At 42.5% G+C, this 16,516-nt stretch overlaps 2 protein-coding genes across 6 annotated transcripts in view; one reads left to right on the top strand and one right to left on the bottom strand.

Annotated features, from left to right (window-relative positions):
* Positions 1 to 612: 612 nt before the first annotated feature.
* Positions 613 to 16,254, bottom strand: Mfap3 (microfibril associated protein 3). Of its 3 annotated transcripts, none has more exons than XM_028782532.1 (3): positions 16,207 to 16,254; positions 6,268 to 6,703; positions 613 to 5,007 (listed from the first exon to the last, which is right to left on the bottom strand). In XM_028782532.1, the coding sequence occupies exons 2-3, from the start codon at positions 6,539 to 6,541 to the stop codon at positions 4,238 to 4,240; spliced, it is 1,044 nt and encodes a 347-aa protein (XP_028638365.1). In that variant the 5' UTR covers positions 6,542 to 6,703; positions 16,207 to 16,254; the 3' UTR covers positions 613 to 4,237. The 3 variants fall into 3 exon arrangements, with proteins under 3 accessions (XP_028638365.1, XP_028638366.1, XP_028638367.1); XM_028782533.1 differs by lacking the exon at positions 16,207 to 16,254 and adding an exon at positions 15,765 to 16,048; XM_028782534.1 differs by lacking the exon at positions 16,207 to 16,254 and adding an exon at positions 11,777 to 11,799.
* A 40-nt stretch (positions 16,255 to 16,294) lies between these two features.
* Fam114a2 (family with sequence similarity 114 member A2) overlaps positions 16,295 to 16,516 on the top strand; it is a 35,541-nt gene continuing 35,319 nt past the window's right edge. For 2 of the 3 annotated variants that reach the window (XM_028782521.1, XM_028782523.1), the window contains exon 1: positions 16,295 to 16,341. The gene's annotated coding sequence lies outside the window, so the exon portion shown is untranslated. The remainder of the gene's footprint in view (positions 16,342 to 16,516) is intronic. The other variant, XM_028782522.1, reaches the window with a different exon arrangement.

Raw genomic sequence — 16,516 nt, forward strand, 5'->3', positions numbered from 1 at the left:
CATGTACTTTGCCAGTAAAAAGTTGGCTGGCTTTTCACTCCGGAGCCTGTTGCACTTAATGGGCTGTATGTTCCACCCTTGCCTTTCTCCTTTTTTTGCTGGGTTCCATCACCAGAACTAACACCACACTTCTTCCAGAGCCAATGCTCCCAGCTGCTGAAGCTCATTAACAAGACACACTGGGAATATACACCAGGCCTCTGACTCTTGGGTAGCTTATGGTACCACACAGATTAGGAGAATATTGTATTGAAACAATCACACTGCATTCAAATACATTCTTGTTTATTTATAATCATCAGGATCAAACTTCAGGGGCTGGAGAGATGGCTAAGCTATTAAGAGTACTTGCTGCTTTTGTAGAGGACCTGGATTTGGTTCCCAGCCATCTACATGGTGGCTCACAACCATTCATAGCTCCAGTTCCAAAGTATCAACACTTCTGACCTCTTTGGGCACCAGGCATGCGCTTGGAGCACAGACAGACATATAAAGCAAACACTCATACGCACAAAATAAATCTGAAAAAAAGATCAAACTGGATCATATATGAGAAGTCCACTCTGTGGATTCAAGTATATACTCCATTTAATAATATACATCATTCAACTCTGACTTTTTAAATGAAAGTTTTATTAAAATAATTGTTGAGATACAAGTACAATCAAACAACACTCATTCCCTTTTGTGTGACAGGCCCAAAAGCACCCAGAGGTTTTTCATGAGGCTGAGTGTTGTCATGTTTCTGCCTAGGGGAGAGGAATGTGGCTCTGGAACAAGGATATGTTAGAGTTACAATGGCTGGTGTGGGGATGAGGCCAGCACTGTGCTGAGCAAGGTTCTAGACAGCGTGCGTGCAGCCTCCTGGGTCAGTCAGGAATCCAGCTTAGTCTGCTGTAGTGTGGAAACTACATGTAGTGTATAGAAAGCATTGGCCCACGGGCTCCTGAGATTTGGGAACTGATGAGGAAGTGGCATGCAGTTGGGGATCTGACCTTTAGCACGTGGAAGGGAGGCGAAGGGGCTTTCTCACAATTGTCCCAGAATCAGCAGTCCTTACCATGTTTATATCAATGTGTAGTGGATAGGAAACAGACAAGCTCATTGGGCTTGACTCAAGGCCTAAAAGGCAGGCATAGTAACACATACTTGTAACCCTAGCATTTGTGAGGCAGAAGCAAGATTGCTCCAAGTTCAAGGCTAGCCTAGGCTACATACTGAGACAAAGGCAGATGAAGGCTGACATGGCAGTGCATGTGTGCTTCTAGTATCCAGGAGACTTGAGACTGGAAGATAACATGTTCAAAGCCAGGTTGGACAGTATGGCAAGACCTGCTTTTTAAAAAATATTTAAGCCATATTAGATATGGCTTTGAGAACTGGGGTTACCAAACTGTTATAAACACAACAGGGCATCAACTCAAAAGTGCATGTGTGGAAGGAGTATATGAAGATGCTGAAATGGCAACTTTTGGTAGATTTATTTGATGAAGCCACTATTTAATTCTGTAAGGACACTGAAGTTCATTAAATGACAATACAGAATTCACAATATGGCAGCAAACCTATTTTAGACACATTTTGCTGCTCAAAGGCATTTAAAAACAAAACAAAACAAAACCTATAAAATTCAGCCAGACAGAAAGATACTGTTACCAGCTGGTAGCAGACTTTCGGACTGTGGTCTTAAGTTCCTAAGGTTAAAAAAAAGCTTACAAACAGATGAGACTGTTAAATCCATTTGGTTTGATTAGATATAGAAAATATTAACAGTTGTCCTCTTCACTGTGAAAAGTAGCTTTTACAAGTCCGCCACTTCTCCTGTGTTTTCCCTATTTTGACAGAACTTGGAAGGCTCGAAGCAGGGGAGTTGCATTGGCCACTGGTTAGGATAACACTGGATCAAGTCCAGGCTTAGTGCACGCAGGAAAACTGACCCCCCCCCCCAAATACATGCCTACTGGTTAGCTTTTTGAGACAGCATCTTGTTAGATAGCTCAGGCTAGCTTAGTTCTTGCAATCCTTCTGCCCCTGCCTCCCAGGTGCTGGGACTCCAGCTGTGTTCCATTACATTGAGTGTCTGTTTTATGTTTCTGTGATGACTGACCTGTATGGTAGAGTGGCCTGTATGGATTCCGTAAACTTACCTGTTTTGATATTTTTCATTTTGCAAAGTATCATTTTCTGAAACTCTGGTCATTAAATATGTCTACCTTAAAGTTCAAGACATTACTGTCCCTTCTAGGAACATGTGGGGGTAAAACTAGTATTTAAGGCAACAGATTTCACTTTAAGAAGTGACCCAAATCTTGCTTTATCAGGCGAGGGACTGCAGATCTGAAGGAAATTCAGGAGACTGACCCCACAGAAGAGATTTTAAAAAATTTACTATGTCCAGAGAACAGTAGGAAGGGAAAACATATTCTGTAACTTAGGGTATGTGTTAGAGCCCTTATTCCACAGCCAAATGTATGGAAACTGCTTTCCTTAAAGAAACTCACATCTCTGAGCCAAGGCAAGCTTTTTGGTTGAAAGATTGGTAGCTTTTGTTTGGCTCTGGAGGTTTCCATGGAAACAGCCTGAGAGACAGAAAAGGCAGCATTACCATATTATCCATATGCCACTTGATAAGACAGCACACTGATTCGTTCATTGTCCAGAGCGGAGGTATCTGGTGAGCCTGACAAAGGCAGGCACTGAGCTTACTGGTTACACTTTGAATTTCCTGCTGTCTTCTGTTTGACACTTTAAATTAAAGTCCGATGAACACCTCCTCTGCACATTTCCCTCAGGACCCTCTAGTCAAGCAAATCTCCCACAACCAGAAGCCAAATGAAGTGAAGCATTGCACTGAGCTCCATGGCCACGATGTTAAAATTCTATGGCATGAGCTTCCTGCAGCTGAGGAAATGATTGTGGAGACTATTTACAATCTGTCATGTCACTCTCAGCCAGCGGGAAGGACCAGCTTCAGTGCTTATTGTACCCGGATGAGGCGGGCAGCACCACCACTTGTCATTTCCCCCCTTAGGTCTGGATTGCCTGTTTTAATATAACAACACACTGAGCACAATGATCTCATCTGATTTCAGGTAGGTGCTTTGAGAAAGGCTACAAAAGAGCCCTCACTCAAAAGGATGTATCCGAAGAACCAAAATACCAACAACAGTGAGTCTCAACAAGACAAGAGAGGCGTTATCACCTTTAGCACCAGGTTGAGGAACACAGGGGGCAGGAGTGCTGCTGGGCACTGATTCTGCAGTTCTAGACCTACACAGAGCCCACCTGGGAATTTAGTACATCTAAAAAGACAAGGCCTGAGACATTATTAAAAAGTATCAAAATTGATAATTTTCCAGAGAGGTGACTTGACATAGTTCTTGCTCACAAAACACTGAAAACATTTTCCCTTGGGGACATCAAGGCCAGCCTCGATGGACTAAAGGTCTCGGTAAGCTAAAAAGACAGGATGTACTCCCAAGAAGAATACATTTCTCATGGAGTGGTTTTTTTCTTCTTCTCTTCCTCCCCCTACTTCTTCTTCTTCTTTTTTTTTAAGTCAAGGTTTCTCTGTGTAGCCCTAGCTATCCTGGATTTGCTCCACAGACTGGGAACTCATAGGCCTGGAACTCAGGGATCTGCCTATCCCTGCCTCCTGAGTGCTGGAATTAAAGGCATGTACTACCACGCCCAACGAGTGATTTTCTAATTGAAATTTACTTTCTGGATCTGTGTAACAGTGGTGCCTCACTTAAAAGATCTGCACCAGCACGTGTTCTTTCCCTAGGGCAGAGCATCTCTATGTCTGGCATTGGTGCAGACAACTAGAGTGCAGAATAAAGTCTCAAAGGAGGGACCAAAGGTCTAGTGAAAGGCTGACTTACAAGTGCAATAGGTAAGAAGTTTTGGTTGAAGTCTCAACTCAGTGAGAACTAATCACTGATTCCACTGATGGGGAAACTCAGGCTGCAATGTGTCACATATGAGCCAAAGAAAAACTGTGACCAGAAGTCTTACTCAGGCCCAGGCACCTTTCAATCTTAACACACATCACTCTAGCAACCTTAAGGAAAATGACCAAATATCAGAAAAATGTTGCCCTTTCACAATGACTTTGGCAATTCATGCTGTGGTATGCTTAAGGTTAAAGGGAAGACCCTGGTCATTTTATAACAATGTTAAGTCCTCATAGCAGGCTCTTTTCCTGAGCACTTGCAAACTGTCAATTGTCACATGCTCACTCTCTGTGGTGAATGCTGCCCTCAGAAGATGCAGGGTCACTGGGTGGGCTGAAATGACTACTGTCTTGAGAATCTGTCCCAATGCTTTTGGTCTCTGACTGAAGGTGGACAGACACCTGTACTGCTATCTCCTGTCCTTGTTCACTTAGAGAGCCATCATCTGAGTCTCCACCAGGCGAGTTACTTCGGTCTAGCTCTGGGTTAATCACATAGATGCCACTTTGAGCATCCAATGCAGGTCTCTCTTTAATTCTCTCTCCCATGTCATCAGGGTCATCCACTCGCACAGCCTCAAACATTTCCTCAACAAAGGCCCGGCAGTTCAGAATAAGGGGCGGGAGAGGGACACTTCTGGCCAGTTCCTCAATATAGCGGGCAAACTCCATGGTCTTAAACTGTGTGACCTTGGCAAGCTCAAGGGTTTTGGCAGAGGTAATGATGGGGATACGCTTTGCAATCTCAAAGGCCTTCTGGAGTTTCTCAGCCCCCTCAGTCCTGAAGAACTCATTGATGGCCTTCTCAGTCTTGCGGAGATGGGTGCTCATCAGGCACAGCCGAGTGACATTCAGGATAAGTGTGATTGTGAAGGCGATCAGGCAGACAACCATATAGTAGACGCTCATGTCTCCAGAGGTGAAGATCACACGGAGGGTGACTGAGTAGGAGGCACGAGTTGGAGAAGTGATGATACACGTATAGAGCCCACGGTCATCAAAGGCTACGTTGGTGATATTTAGGAAGTTACTAGAAACCAACCATTTTCCACCTAATAAATCCAACAGAAATGAAAAAAAATTACAGAAAAGACCTAATTTGCCTTTTCATGAATTTACTGTAGCTTGTCTGTTAGGTCCTACTGTTTAAATCATGTTAAAAAATAGAAAGAAAGAAGAAAAGGAAGGAAAGAAGGCAGGTAGGCAAGCAGATTGTCACATCTGGCTAGGATTCTATCAGCATAAAACAAGCAATGAAAATTGATCTTTCTGAGCATCCTAAGGCCAGCATTTCTTTCTCACTGCCAGACACCAAGCCTATCAGAGAGACAGGTATATCCACACAGAACCAAAAGACCAACCTTTCAAAGACATGGTCATCCATGTGAGTCTACACCATGCTGCTACCTATACATTTTTACACATGAAAAGAACATGTCTCAGAAGTATAGAGACATATTTATTTGTGGGGTGATGGGCTATACACTTTTATTGAAATGTGCTTACTTTTTTATCATGAACTCATATGATAAGGTACAAAAGTTACTTTTTAAAATGCATCTAGAATGGCCCAGAGATAGTTCAGTGGGTAAAGGTCCTCCTCACCAAGCCTGGGAATCTGTAGCTATCGAGCTGAGCAGCAACATGCTTTCATTGCTCTCTGCTTCTTGATTACAGATGTAGTATGTCCAATCTGTTTTGAGCTACTGACACTGGCTTCCCTGCAATGACAGACTGTAGCCTGGAACTGTGAGCTAAAACCCTTTCTTCCTAAGCTCCTTTTGTCAGGGTATTTTATTACAGCAACTGGAAAAGAGTCTAAGATCTTTTTGTGTGTGGCAGTGGAGATCTAACCCATATTTGCCAGGAGAGGACTTACCAACCACTGAGACATACTCCACCAGTTAGTGTATGGGTATGAGAAGAGAAGAGGACTTGTCTCTTCTGCTTTAACTTAAAATGAAGAATGCATCCCCTCTATGTTTTAAGAGGTAATACTGTCAATCTTGATAACTGCTTCCCAAAAGTTTAGCTTTTCTTTGATATCTTTCTTAAAAACAAAATAATTATAATTATTTTGTTCTTTTTGATATGTATAATGATTTAGAACTTAACCCATATCCGCTACCCTCATGCTGGGGATCATACCCAGGGCCTTGTGCATTCTAGAAAAGTGCTCAACCACTGCTGTATCCCTAACCCCCTATGGAGCTAGTCTCCTTGACATCTTATCTTGGAGAATTCTTGCTCAGCATGTCATAACCCCTAAGAGCAGGGTTGAGTCACCTGCTGATCACACCTTATAGGATTACCTTTACTGTGCAGCTGCCGTCCTTTTGAGTTGTACCACTGGACTTCACCATACTGATCCACCGTGAGAAGACACTCCAGAGAAACATTTGTTCCCTCTTTGGCTATAACGACATCATCACCTGAGTAGGAACCTGCTGAGAATTCAAAGCTTGGGAGAAATGATGTATTGTAAGAACTCTGATTCGCTCCCAGTGGAGCCACATCTTCCAAAACCAGAGCATCTGGCACAAGAGTAACCACCAGTAAGATGGACAGGCAGTGATGCAGCTTCATGGGAAAATCAAAAGCAGTCCTGTTTAGACTTGAAAAACTCAAACGTGGCTATGCTGAACAGGATCGCAGTGAATGACTTGTTGCTGGCAGAAAAGTTTTCCAAAGAAGTGGTCCAAAGTGTTCTGAGGCTTTCAAAATTAAAAGATGAATATGGAGGCCAGCCTAAAAGAAAGCCACATAGTGTTTACCCAACAGAGACTCACCATGGGATAAAATTGAAACAAATAGACATAAAATCAATTAAACAATGCTGAGCCAGGCATCAGCAGTCTTAGAATGGAGCCAAACCTTGCTGCCAGTGCCCCCACTGTGGCAAGCAGCTTTCTCTGGGCTTCCACTTTCTCATCTGCTCACTGAGAAGAAGGATGAGCGACTCTCTAAGGATGCTTCTGGTTCTAAATTCAAGTGATTCCATTTCATTTAGAAAATTCTACACAACATGGAGTCAATGAGAGCTGGAATATAGTTTAATGATCTTTTATTTCAACCTGCACCACTACCATATGCTAGTGTAAAGCAACTGCTATGTCTTACTCATTACTACAGAGATCAAAATCTATATAATTCAACTACTTATGTAGATCAAACAAATAATTCAGGGACATCTGAGGTAAAATCTGGTCTTGTTAGGAAAAAAAGATATACTGTGTGACCTACATAAGAGAGATACTGACTTTGGAGGCTATACAACCTCCCTCTCAGAATGCTATATAAAAACCAAACCAAACCAAAACAACCAAAACCCCATAGCATCTTCTTTACAATTAAGAGCCAAAAGAGTATATTTAATAGTATGTACAGAAATCTATTTCTAGATTGAAGTCTAACAAAATTGACATCTTAAGTGTGCAGTTGGTAGAAGCACAAATAGAAAATTACAAGGAATAACTATTAAGACAGATTTGGAAGAATAAAAAGCAAAATAAAAGTCTAGTCTGTGTTCAGATGTTTAGGATTTTCTTCTTGCTAATTTGATTCCCACTTTAAACCACCAACTCACAAGGAGAATGTCAATTCATACTTCTATAAATATGTGGTGAAACGTTCTGCTTTATTTCTTCTCAAAGTCCAAGGTAATTAGCTTTGAGGATGACATTTATCTCCTTTTATACTCACAGGAAGGCTGCTTGATCATAGAACATAAAAACCAATGGGTCATTGTATTTGCCATTAAACCTTCAAAGTCTGAATTACAAGTTTTAAAATGTCATTTAATTTTCATTAAGCTCTTAAAGGATTGGATGAACAATGACAATAAAAAAATCTCAATCTTTAAAATTTAGGGATAGACTATTTAGAACAAAACAAAAGCTTTGTCAGACTTTGGCTCTACAGAATATGTTAAACATGTGTTTACTTCCATTTCCTCATAAAAACCTACTAAGATGACACTGAAGGAAACAGCACTGAAGGAAACAGCCTTGGGCATTTAATAAACAATTTAGCTTACTTTATAAACTTCACAGTGATGACTTGTTAGGATTATGCCAAAAGTCAATGGGAACTGACAGGCACCAACAATGAAAGACTGATGAGGACCAGAAGCCAGGCCTTGTGCTAGTATAAGCTTCAAGTTCTTGGCCACTGAAGATGAACAATATCTGACAGATAAGATTTTGTTCTACACTAGCAGTCCTCATGGTCGGTATTTAAGCTTTCCCTGGGACTTTGACAGGAAGTTCCCCAGGTTCATCTGAATCAAATAATTGTGAAACATCATTCACTCCCATTACCATGTTCTTTACTGTCTGCTAAGGCAAAACCTTTAAATCCACTCATTCTCTTTTTGTGTATTTATTTTAAAAGAGACCTGTACACCACTTCTGTGGATAAAATCACCTGTATAGCCAAGTATAAAAATGTCTCACTTCAGTTACTGTCACCTGCTTCAAGCTCAGAACTGTATCCACATTATCTTTGTAGCCTTGTGGTGTGAGGACTGCTGACACGAGTCCTTGTGAGGCCAGTCATTGCCCAGTGCTGTGTCAGAGGAAGGTCTGTTCCCATGCTGGTTTTTTCCTCTCGATGCCTTGATCCTGCAGCCCATTTCACAAGTGAGCTATGTCTCTTGAACTACTCTATTCTTTTTTTTTCTTGGTTTTTTGAGACAGAGTTTCTCTGTGTAGCCCTGGCTGTCCTGGAACTCACTCTGTAGACCAGGCTGGTCTCGAACTCAGAAATCCACCTGCCCCTGCCTCCCAAGTGCTGGGATTAAAGGCGTGTGCCACCACTGCCCAGCGAACTACTCTATTCTTTGACCTCTTTAATTCTTGATATTGGACAAGTATCTCTCTTATCTATCCCAGTCATTACAACCTCGAGTCCATCTCTGATTTCATGCCAGAACCAAGAGTCCAACCCAGTCTCTTTCCCTCCAGAATCAGAATCCAGCACTCTTTGCCTTCTGAGTTTGGTTGAGATATACTCACCACTACAACTTGTGGCTCTTTCCTGTACCTCTTGACTAGTGACCTCTCTGCTTATTGCTCATGCCTTGGCCTCCTACTTGAGCAGTTCCATTCTTGATCTGCTCATCCCTTGGGTCTACTGCACTGTTTACTTTCTTGGGGAGGCTTTCTACAGTGTGCACTGTTCCACATTTTGAGTCTTCCTGCATTTCTGCCTTAGGTAGCATCAATGTATATCCTTTGACAGGCTCGAACCTTGAATGTGCTCACTAGAAACCTGAATAGATGAGACTGTGGCTTTCTATGTTGAAACTCTGCTGGTAAAGGTAGAGAGGCTAGGAGGAGATAAGCAGAATTGGTACAGACTAGAGCTGTGGAGAGCTACTTGATTTGGCTTTTGTTTTCTCTATAAACATGGTGGGTGTCCATCTCAGAGCCTGAAGCTGTACTTCTGGAGTGAGTAACACTGTGTTAGTGTTTTTATTCTCAAGTGTACAAGCATTCTTCAAACAGACTTGCAACCTCTTCATTACCAGGTACTAAATCGAAAGTCAAAGCAAAAAAAAAAAAAAAAAAAAAAAAAAATCACCAAATTCAGGTCAAATTCATTTAAGTAATAATCAGTGTCTAGAGAGCTTTAAAAATACAGATCTAGGGGCTAGAGAGATGCTTCAGTGGTTAAGAGCACTCACTGACTCTCTTCCAGAGGTTCTGAGTTCAGTTCCCAGCAACCACATGGTGGCTCACAACCATCTGTAATGGGATCCAATGCCCTCTTCTGGTGTGTCTGAAGACAGCTACAGTGGACTCACATATATAAAATAAATAAACCTGGGGCTGGAAAGATGGCTCAGCAGTTAAGAGCACTGACTGCTCTTCCAAAGGTCCTGAGTTCAATTCCCAGCAACCACATGGTGGCTCACAACCATCTGTAATGGTATCTGATGTATCTTCTGGTGTATCTGAAGACAGCAACAGTCTACTCACATATATAAAATAAATAAATCTTAAAAAACAAACCACAACAGATCTGATGTGGGCTTAGATTAGCATTCTGGGTAATTCTGAGGCAAGGGTCCCTGGGCTGACATCTGGCAGCACCAACATAGTTCCTCTTCTTGACAGTCCTGATAATGCTCTAGACTGCTGGAACACTTCTTACCACAGAGCTGATCTGTCACATTCCATTCTGGTCCTGGCTTCCTCTACACTGTACAACTGATCGCCTGCAATCTGATAAAGCCAGGGTGGCAGAGGTTCAGAGTGCAGACATGATTGAGCTTGTTTCCTGGATGGACATTCAAGCCTGGATTCTAACCAGCCCTGTAGTTTTACAAAGGACTTAAAAGACTTGTGTCTTGTCCCCCTCATCTTTAAAGTAGGAAAAACAACAGTACCTATTCTTACATGAGAGTGGCACCTAGAGAAAATCCATGTAAAACATAAGTCTTGCAACAGCACTCACTAAATGCACTCTAGCTATTATTGCTGATGGTTCTTTAGATGCTCTGTTTACATGTACACCATTTGACAGTTACACCATTAAGCACTTTTACTCAGAATACCATAAACTATGTAATATTCTGGGATGGAGAGGTACCATTGCAATTTCAATTTTTAATTCAAAACATCACTTTTCTTAGTTTCACCACAAATCACTCTTTTTCAATAACATCAATCAAAATCTCACATCACCTGTGCCCTGTATTTGTGGCACACAAGCTTCCTTATAATCCACTTATCCCTTTTCAAGCCCTGCCTCTCTCTGCTTGGGTCAATCTCCCAGTTAAGTAAGCTAACTGAAACTTTTGTTCTTGGGATTTAGAATGGAGATATTTGTAGTTTAGGGCCATTTGAGAAGAGTGAGCATCCAGGGTGTTGAGACTGTGGTTCAGCCTACCTACAATGGAAAGCTGAGAGACAGGACAAGAGGGATGGAGAGAAGAGAGAGCCATGAGAAGACTGAAGAGGAGGTGGAGAAAGAGGCTCATACATGCTGCTTTGGTTCTTACAGAATTCAAGTTTTTGGTACCAATTCAAGTTTTTTTTTTTTCCTTAAAGAAATAAACATCTTTACTTGTTTGTTTGTTAGTTTGCTTTTTCCAAGACAGAGTTTCTCTGTGTATCTCTGGCTGTCCTGGAACTCACTTTGTAGACCAGGCTGGCCTTGAACTCAGATATCCACCGGCTTTCTGCCTGTTTCCTGAGTGCTGGGATTAAGGCATAGGCCACCACTGTCTGGCTCTTTATTTGGTTTTATTCACAATTAAAACCACAAATCATTAAAGCTTATCTTGCAAGCAAGGAAGCAAATGGGGAAAATGGTTAGGTAGAAGAAGATTAATAAGCCTTGTAAGACTAAGATAACCATAGCTGTAGTCACCAGGTGACCCTTGTTATCATGCGTCTTCAACTATTCCCTTTATACTTTGGCAGTGGTTCTCAACCTGCAGGTCAAATGTTCCTTTCACAGGAGTGGCATATCAGATATCCTGTATATCCAAATGTTTATATTACAGTTTATAACAGTAGCAAAATTACAGTTGTAAAGTAGCTACAAAAATAGTTTTATGGTGTGTGTGGGGGGTCACCACAACATGAAGAACTGTATTAAAGGGTCCAAACATTAGGAAAGTTCAGAAACACTACACTATGGGATGTTTTGAGCAGTGCCCTATGATCCACAACTAGTTTTTGTTCTATATTAACACAGTCACTTGTGTGGGCTAGGGGTTCACAAAAACCTTCCTAACAGGGTCTAGAGAAACACCACAGCCACCCTGAAGCTGATCCTATGTCAAAGGGAGCACAGCAGCCTGAACCTTACTTCATGGCAGGAGAAAATCAGATTTGACAACAGCTTTGAGTATCCACTCAGCACAGCCACTTTAGACATGTCACAGGCATATGAACACAAAGGTCTTCTGGTACCAGCCATGAAGAATTAGAATCCACCTGCAGGTAAGAGATGTTGAGCAGTTGGAGACAACAGTGGCAAAAGTCCAAAGTGAAAGCAGGAGGAGAGTGAGGGTTCAGATCCCCATGGCTTATTCCTCATATGAAACCTTCAGTTAGCGTTAGTGGTCTCTGTTACCTGCAACCTAGACTTATCGTCACCATTCCTCTTCCCAAAGCAGTGATGATGGACGTCAGCAACTGTTACTACTTAACTCAAAGCCTGACTTTACATCATCAGTTAAACCTGGAACCTCTCACACGGAAAGGGAGGCAGCCAGTCCTGCCGCTGCTGCTCAGGTGAGTCAGGCCACCCCACACACTCAGGAATTTATGAGCTAGTTTAGAAGCTGGGGGCAGACACAGCTAAGCACATACACACAAGAAGGCATGAGCAGTGCTGGAGGGAGGTGCAGCTGTGCTTCGAACTCACAAGAAAATGAGGATTCACGAATGTTAGGGGTCCCACCCACTTTTAAATCTGGCATTTCCAATACCATGCCTGTTATTGTCAGTGTAGCAGCTGACATGTTAGGATCATGAATAAGCAGAAGATTAGATAATTTTACCCCAGAAAACCATTCTGAATAGTGAGTATTACTTTCAAAGTCAGGAAGAGAAGAGCCTTCGCTGTCATCCCTAGCAGACTGCTTGGCTGCTGTTCCTGCCAACTTTGAGTGAAGAAATATTTCCATTCAGCTCCAATTCTCAACAGAAGCAAATAAGGAAGCAATGTGGCTGACTTCCGTTCCTGTGGCACAGTGTTTAGTTGGCTGTGGAAACTGCCGTTTGCAGAAATCATTCTGGGAAAAGTCAAGGGGGAGAACACTGGTGCCCAGATGGCAATGTTTTTTCACTCCAATTACAGCAGGATACTAATGTCTTATTCCCATAATTAACTGCTCCTTGTTGTATTTACAGTGCAGCCGCTCTGCGCTGCCTTTAGTCACACTTGCAAAGTGGAGGTTCCCTACAAACTGCCACACAGTTGACAAAGTGGCATTCTGAGGTGGCAACGAAGAAAGCAAATGGAGAACAGCTTGTGTGTCCCTACCATCCATTGCAAAGAGCAAACACAAGTTGTGCTGCTTACTGTTTAGTGTTGCCATGGGGAACTGTGACATTGCCAAGTTAGTTCTAGGGCCAAAGAGATGGTCCAGGGGGTAAAGACACCTGCTGAGCAAGCCTGGAGACCTGAGTTCCAACGTGGGACCCACATAGAGGTAAAAGGGAAGAACTGACTCTACAAAGTTGCTCTACCATGGCACGCATGCTGCCTGTTTCCATGTACACACACTAAATGTCTATGTTTGAAGTTACTATTATTCAAACAGAGGTCATCATTTTGAGGGCCATTTACTTAGAAGTTTCTAGTCTATAGTTCCGGTCATTTCCTGAACCCCACTCTACCCCCAGTCATATGGACAATTTCAGGTCAAATGTCAGCGTATTTTCTGGCACAATAAAAAAATCTCTGTATCCATCAATGGTAGTTTGAACAGGTTTGCCTCCCACAGATTCATGTGCTTGAGTACTTGGCCTATAGGGAATGGATAGGAGGTGTGGCCTTGTTGGAGGAAATGTGTCACTGTGGGGGTGGGCTTTGAAGTCTCCTATGCTCAAGCTCCACCCAGTGTGGAATTCCAGTCTCCTGGTTAGATGCAGAACTCTTAGCTCCTCCAGCACCATGCCTGTCTGCATTCTTCCTGCCATGATAATGGACTGAACTTCTGAAACTAAGTCAGACCCAATTAAACATTGTCCTTTATAAGAGTTGCCTTGGTTATGGTATCTCTTCACAGTAATAAAACCCTAAGATATCATCCTTTTTAGAGCTTTGTCTAAGTGCCAGTATCACTCTGACTTGTATCCCTTTTTGGCACAGCAGTGACTAGAAGTGGATGGCACAATATTTGAGAAACAGGCTTAGATTCAGGACCTTCCCACCTCATTTTCTTTCCTCTGTAGTCTGAAACTAGGGAAGAATCTACTGTATCTTTAACTCAGTAGATATAGCCCCTCATGGTAACCCCAGACTTACTTGTCCAACATATATACAGCTTAGAGGGGATCCATAGAAGCCTTCCAATTTTGTGACACCCAAATTACAGGATTATGTAATTTATTGGTCAGAAGAATGGGCTCTGGAGTTACAAGTACCTGGCCCTTGTTCTGAGTGAAGCCCAGGCTAGAAAAGCCTTTGTTTTTACAACTACTAAATGAGTTTAGAAATAGTAACAGTCTTGGAATGTCTGGAAGCATGGATGGAGGTATATTATAAATACATGTTACTGTTATTATTACACCTTTTAGATACTTCCAGTTAGGTCCTACTGTATCTGCCCAGATCCCAGTCCTTTTACCCCATCTGGGTGCAATACTCTAAATCCAATCTAACTGCTTATGATATATCAAAATACTGTCTTTCAAAGAAAAACGAAACCTATTAGGCAACTTCTCACTATTTAGGAGATAAGCTTAAAACTTCAGGTAGCAGCTGTAACTCTCCAGGAGCTCAATATGTAGGAGCAGTGTGCGCATGCACAAACTGCCTGAAGTAGTTGATAATTTGATATGGTCTTTAGCTGCACCTCTATCATTTTCTCTGATGTGCTCTAGGACTCTTAGTTTCCATATCTGGAGGCCAACTCCATAATTATCCCTTTCTTTGCCTAAAATCATACAATGTTTCCAGTTCCCACACAAAGCTTCAGTTATGTGTGTCTTATTCTCCACTGTCTCTAAATTGTCTTCAACTTAACATTCTGGTTCTAGTTGTTCTTTTTGCTTATCATTTCCTTTCCCCATCTTCCCACGAGAAATTAGAGAAATTGTGTTTTTGAGAAAGGTCTCATATAGTCCAGGCTGGCCTCAAATTTTCACTCCAAGGTAAACTTGAGCTCCCCCTCTTGCCTGTATCTCCATCTGCTAAATACTGGGATTACAGACCTGGGCCTGCACTTCCACCTGGAAAATAATCTTTATAGAAATGTCAGTTATCATTTAATGACTTACCATTTTAAAAGAAACTTTTTTTTTTTTGAGAGTTCTTAAATGGAAAGTAGTGATAGCAGTAATCTACTTAAACAAAACTGTTCTTGGTAAGTTTAAGTGTAATGGACTCTAAGACCAAAAATTTTTTACAATTGTTGCTATAATAATAATGGCAATATGTAAAAGACAAGACAGTTATTAGTGGATACACTCCTATACACTTTTCCTTTACAAAATAAAACCAGAAGAAATCCATATTCTGGTTTATTTGTTGGACCAGACATTTTTGTTTGAGAACAGGATGTGGTTACTTAGCTCTGGCTGGACTAGAGTTCACGATGTAGCCAAGGCTAGCCTTGAACTTGCAATTCTACTTCAAAGGAATAGGCATTTAGTAAGGTCGTAGATGATCTCAGCATACCAAAATTTAAATAATTACCACTGAAAGTAAAGAAAAATATTTGAAGGGTTTTAGGAAGTGGCAGTTACATCTGAACACTGATGCAAGGAATTGAATGGAAGAGGGGAATCTGTTTCTTTTTCTTTTTTTCCTTTTGGTGCTAGGATCGAACTCAGGGCCTTGCACATGACAGGCAAATGCACTACCACTTAGCTATACACCAGCACAAGAGCGAGACACTTGAACACAAGTCTTTAGGGTTTCAGGTGTTTCCTCCTCCCCCCATTTTTACAAAATTTTGTTTAATGTCTTCTTGGTTAAACTGCTCAGGGGCAAATAAAGCGACGCACTGCACATTTGAGCAACCCTAAAATTACAAATCAAAACCAAGTCACTCTCCTGCTTAGAAACCTTTAATTACTTCCCACCGAGTTCCAAATTTAAAGTCAAACGCCTTGTCACTGACCTGACAAAGACTCAGTGTCTTGGTCTCTGTTCTCCCTCTCTCCGCGTCGTCTCCCTTTACTATTTATTCAAAAGCTCTACTTCTACTTCCAATAGGCGGGCTTCCTCCTCCTCACTTCCGCACTCAGTTCCGTTCCATCACCACATTTAAACTTCGATTAAAGCACTTAACTACCCTCTCAGATACCGTAGTTTTGATCTGTTTGTGGTCTCCCTTCCCCACCACCTTTGCAGTGAGCAGTGAGCAGCCAGAAGGGCCTGCACTGGATTCTCAGTTGTGTCCCGGGTGTCTCTGGCCCTCTAGCATTCTGTAAATACTTCATGGCGGAACTCCCACCCCCACCCGCAGCCTTCACGGAGGGCAGGCATCCTGGCTTCCTCCGTGTCTAGCTCCAAGCATCCTTTAGCTCTCAGGAAGCTACCTGAGCAGAGTATCTACTCACCTCACTGGAGTCAGCGCCTTCCGCCCCAGCAGATGTTTGACCCGGAAGCACTCCTGGAAGGCGAACCCGCCTCCGTGCGGAGGTCAGGAGTACTTCCGCGACGGTCGGATCGGCGAGCGGGCGGCGGTGGCCGCGGTGAGGGGCGGTGTCGGGGCTTCGGGGCTTCCGGGTGAGGGCGGCGAAGGCTGGGGTCGCCGGGGTCCCAGGTTGAGGGGCTACAGCGCTTCCGGCTATGATTGGTGGTCTTGCGGGCATGAAGGGCTGGAGAGCTTGTTTACCTCAGGCCTGGGGGTGGGACCTGCGTGTAGAC

The sequence above is a fragment of the Grammomys surdaster genome, unplaced genomic scaffold (assembly GCF_004785775.1).
Source record: "Grammomys surdaster isolate TR1022 unplaced genomic scaffold, NIH_TR_1.0 797, whole genome shotgun sequence".
Classification (NCBI taxonomy): Eukaryota; Metazoa; Chordata; class Mammalia; order Rodentia; family Muridae; genus Grammomys; species Grammomys surdaster.

Excerpts from the sequence above, each read along its gene's own strand:
- Mfap3 (XM_028782532.1), bottom strand. The coding sequence starts at position 6,541 with ATGAAGCTGCATCACTGCCTGTCCATCTTACTGGTGGTTACTCTTGTG. Across the intron at positions 5,008-6,267 it reads ACGGCAGCTGCACAGTAAAG|GTGGAAAATGGTTGGTTTCT; the intron begins GTAATCCTATAA and ends TGGATTTATTAG.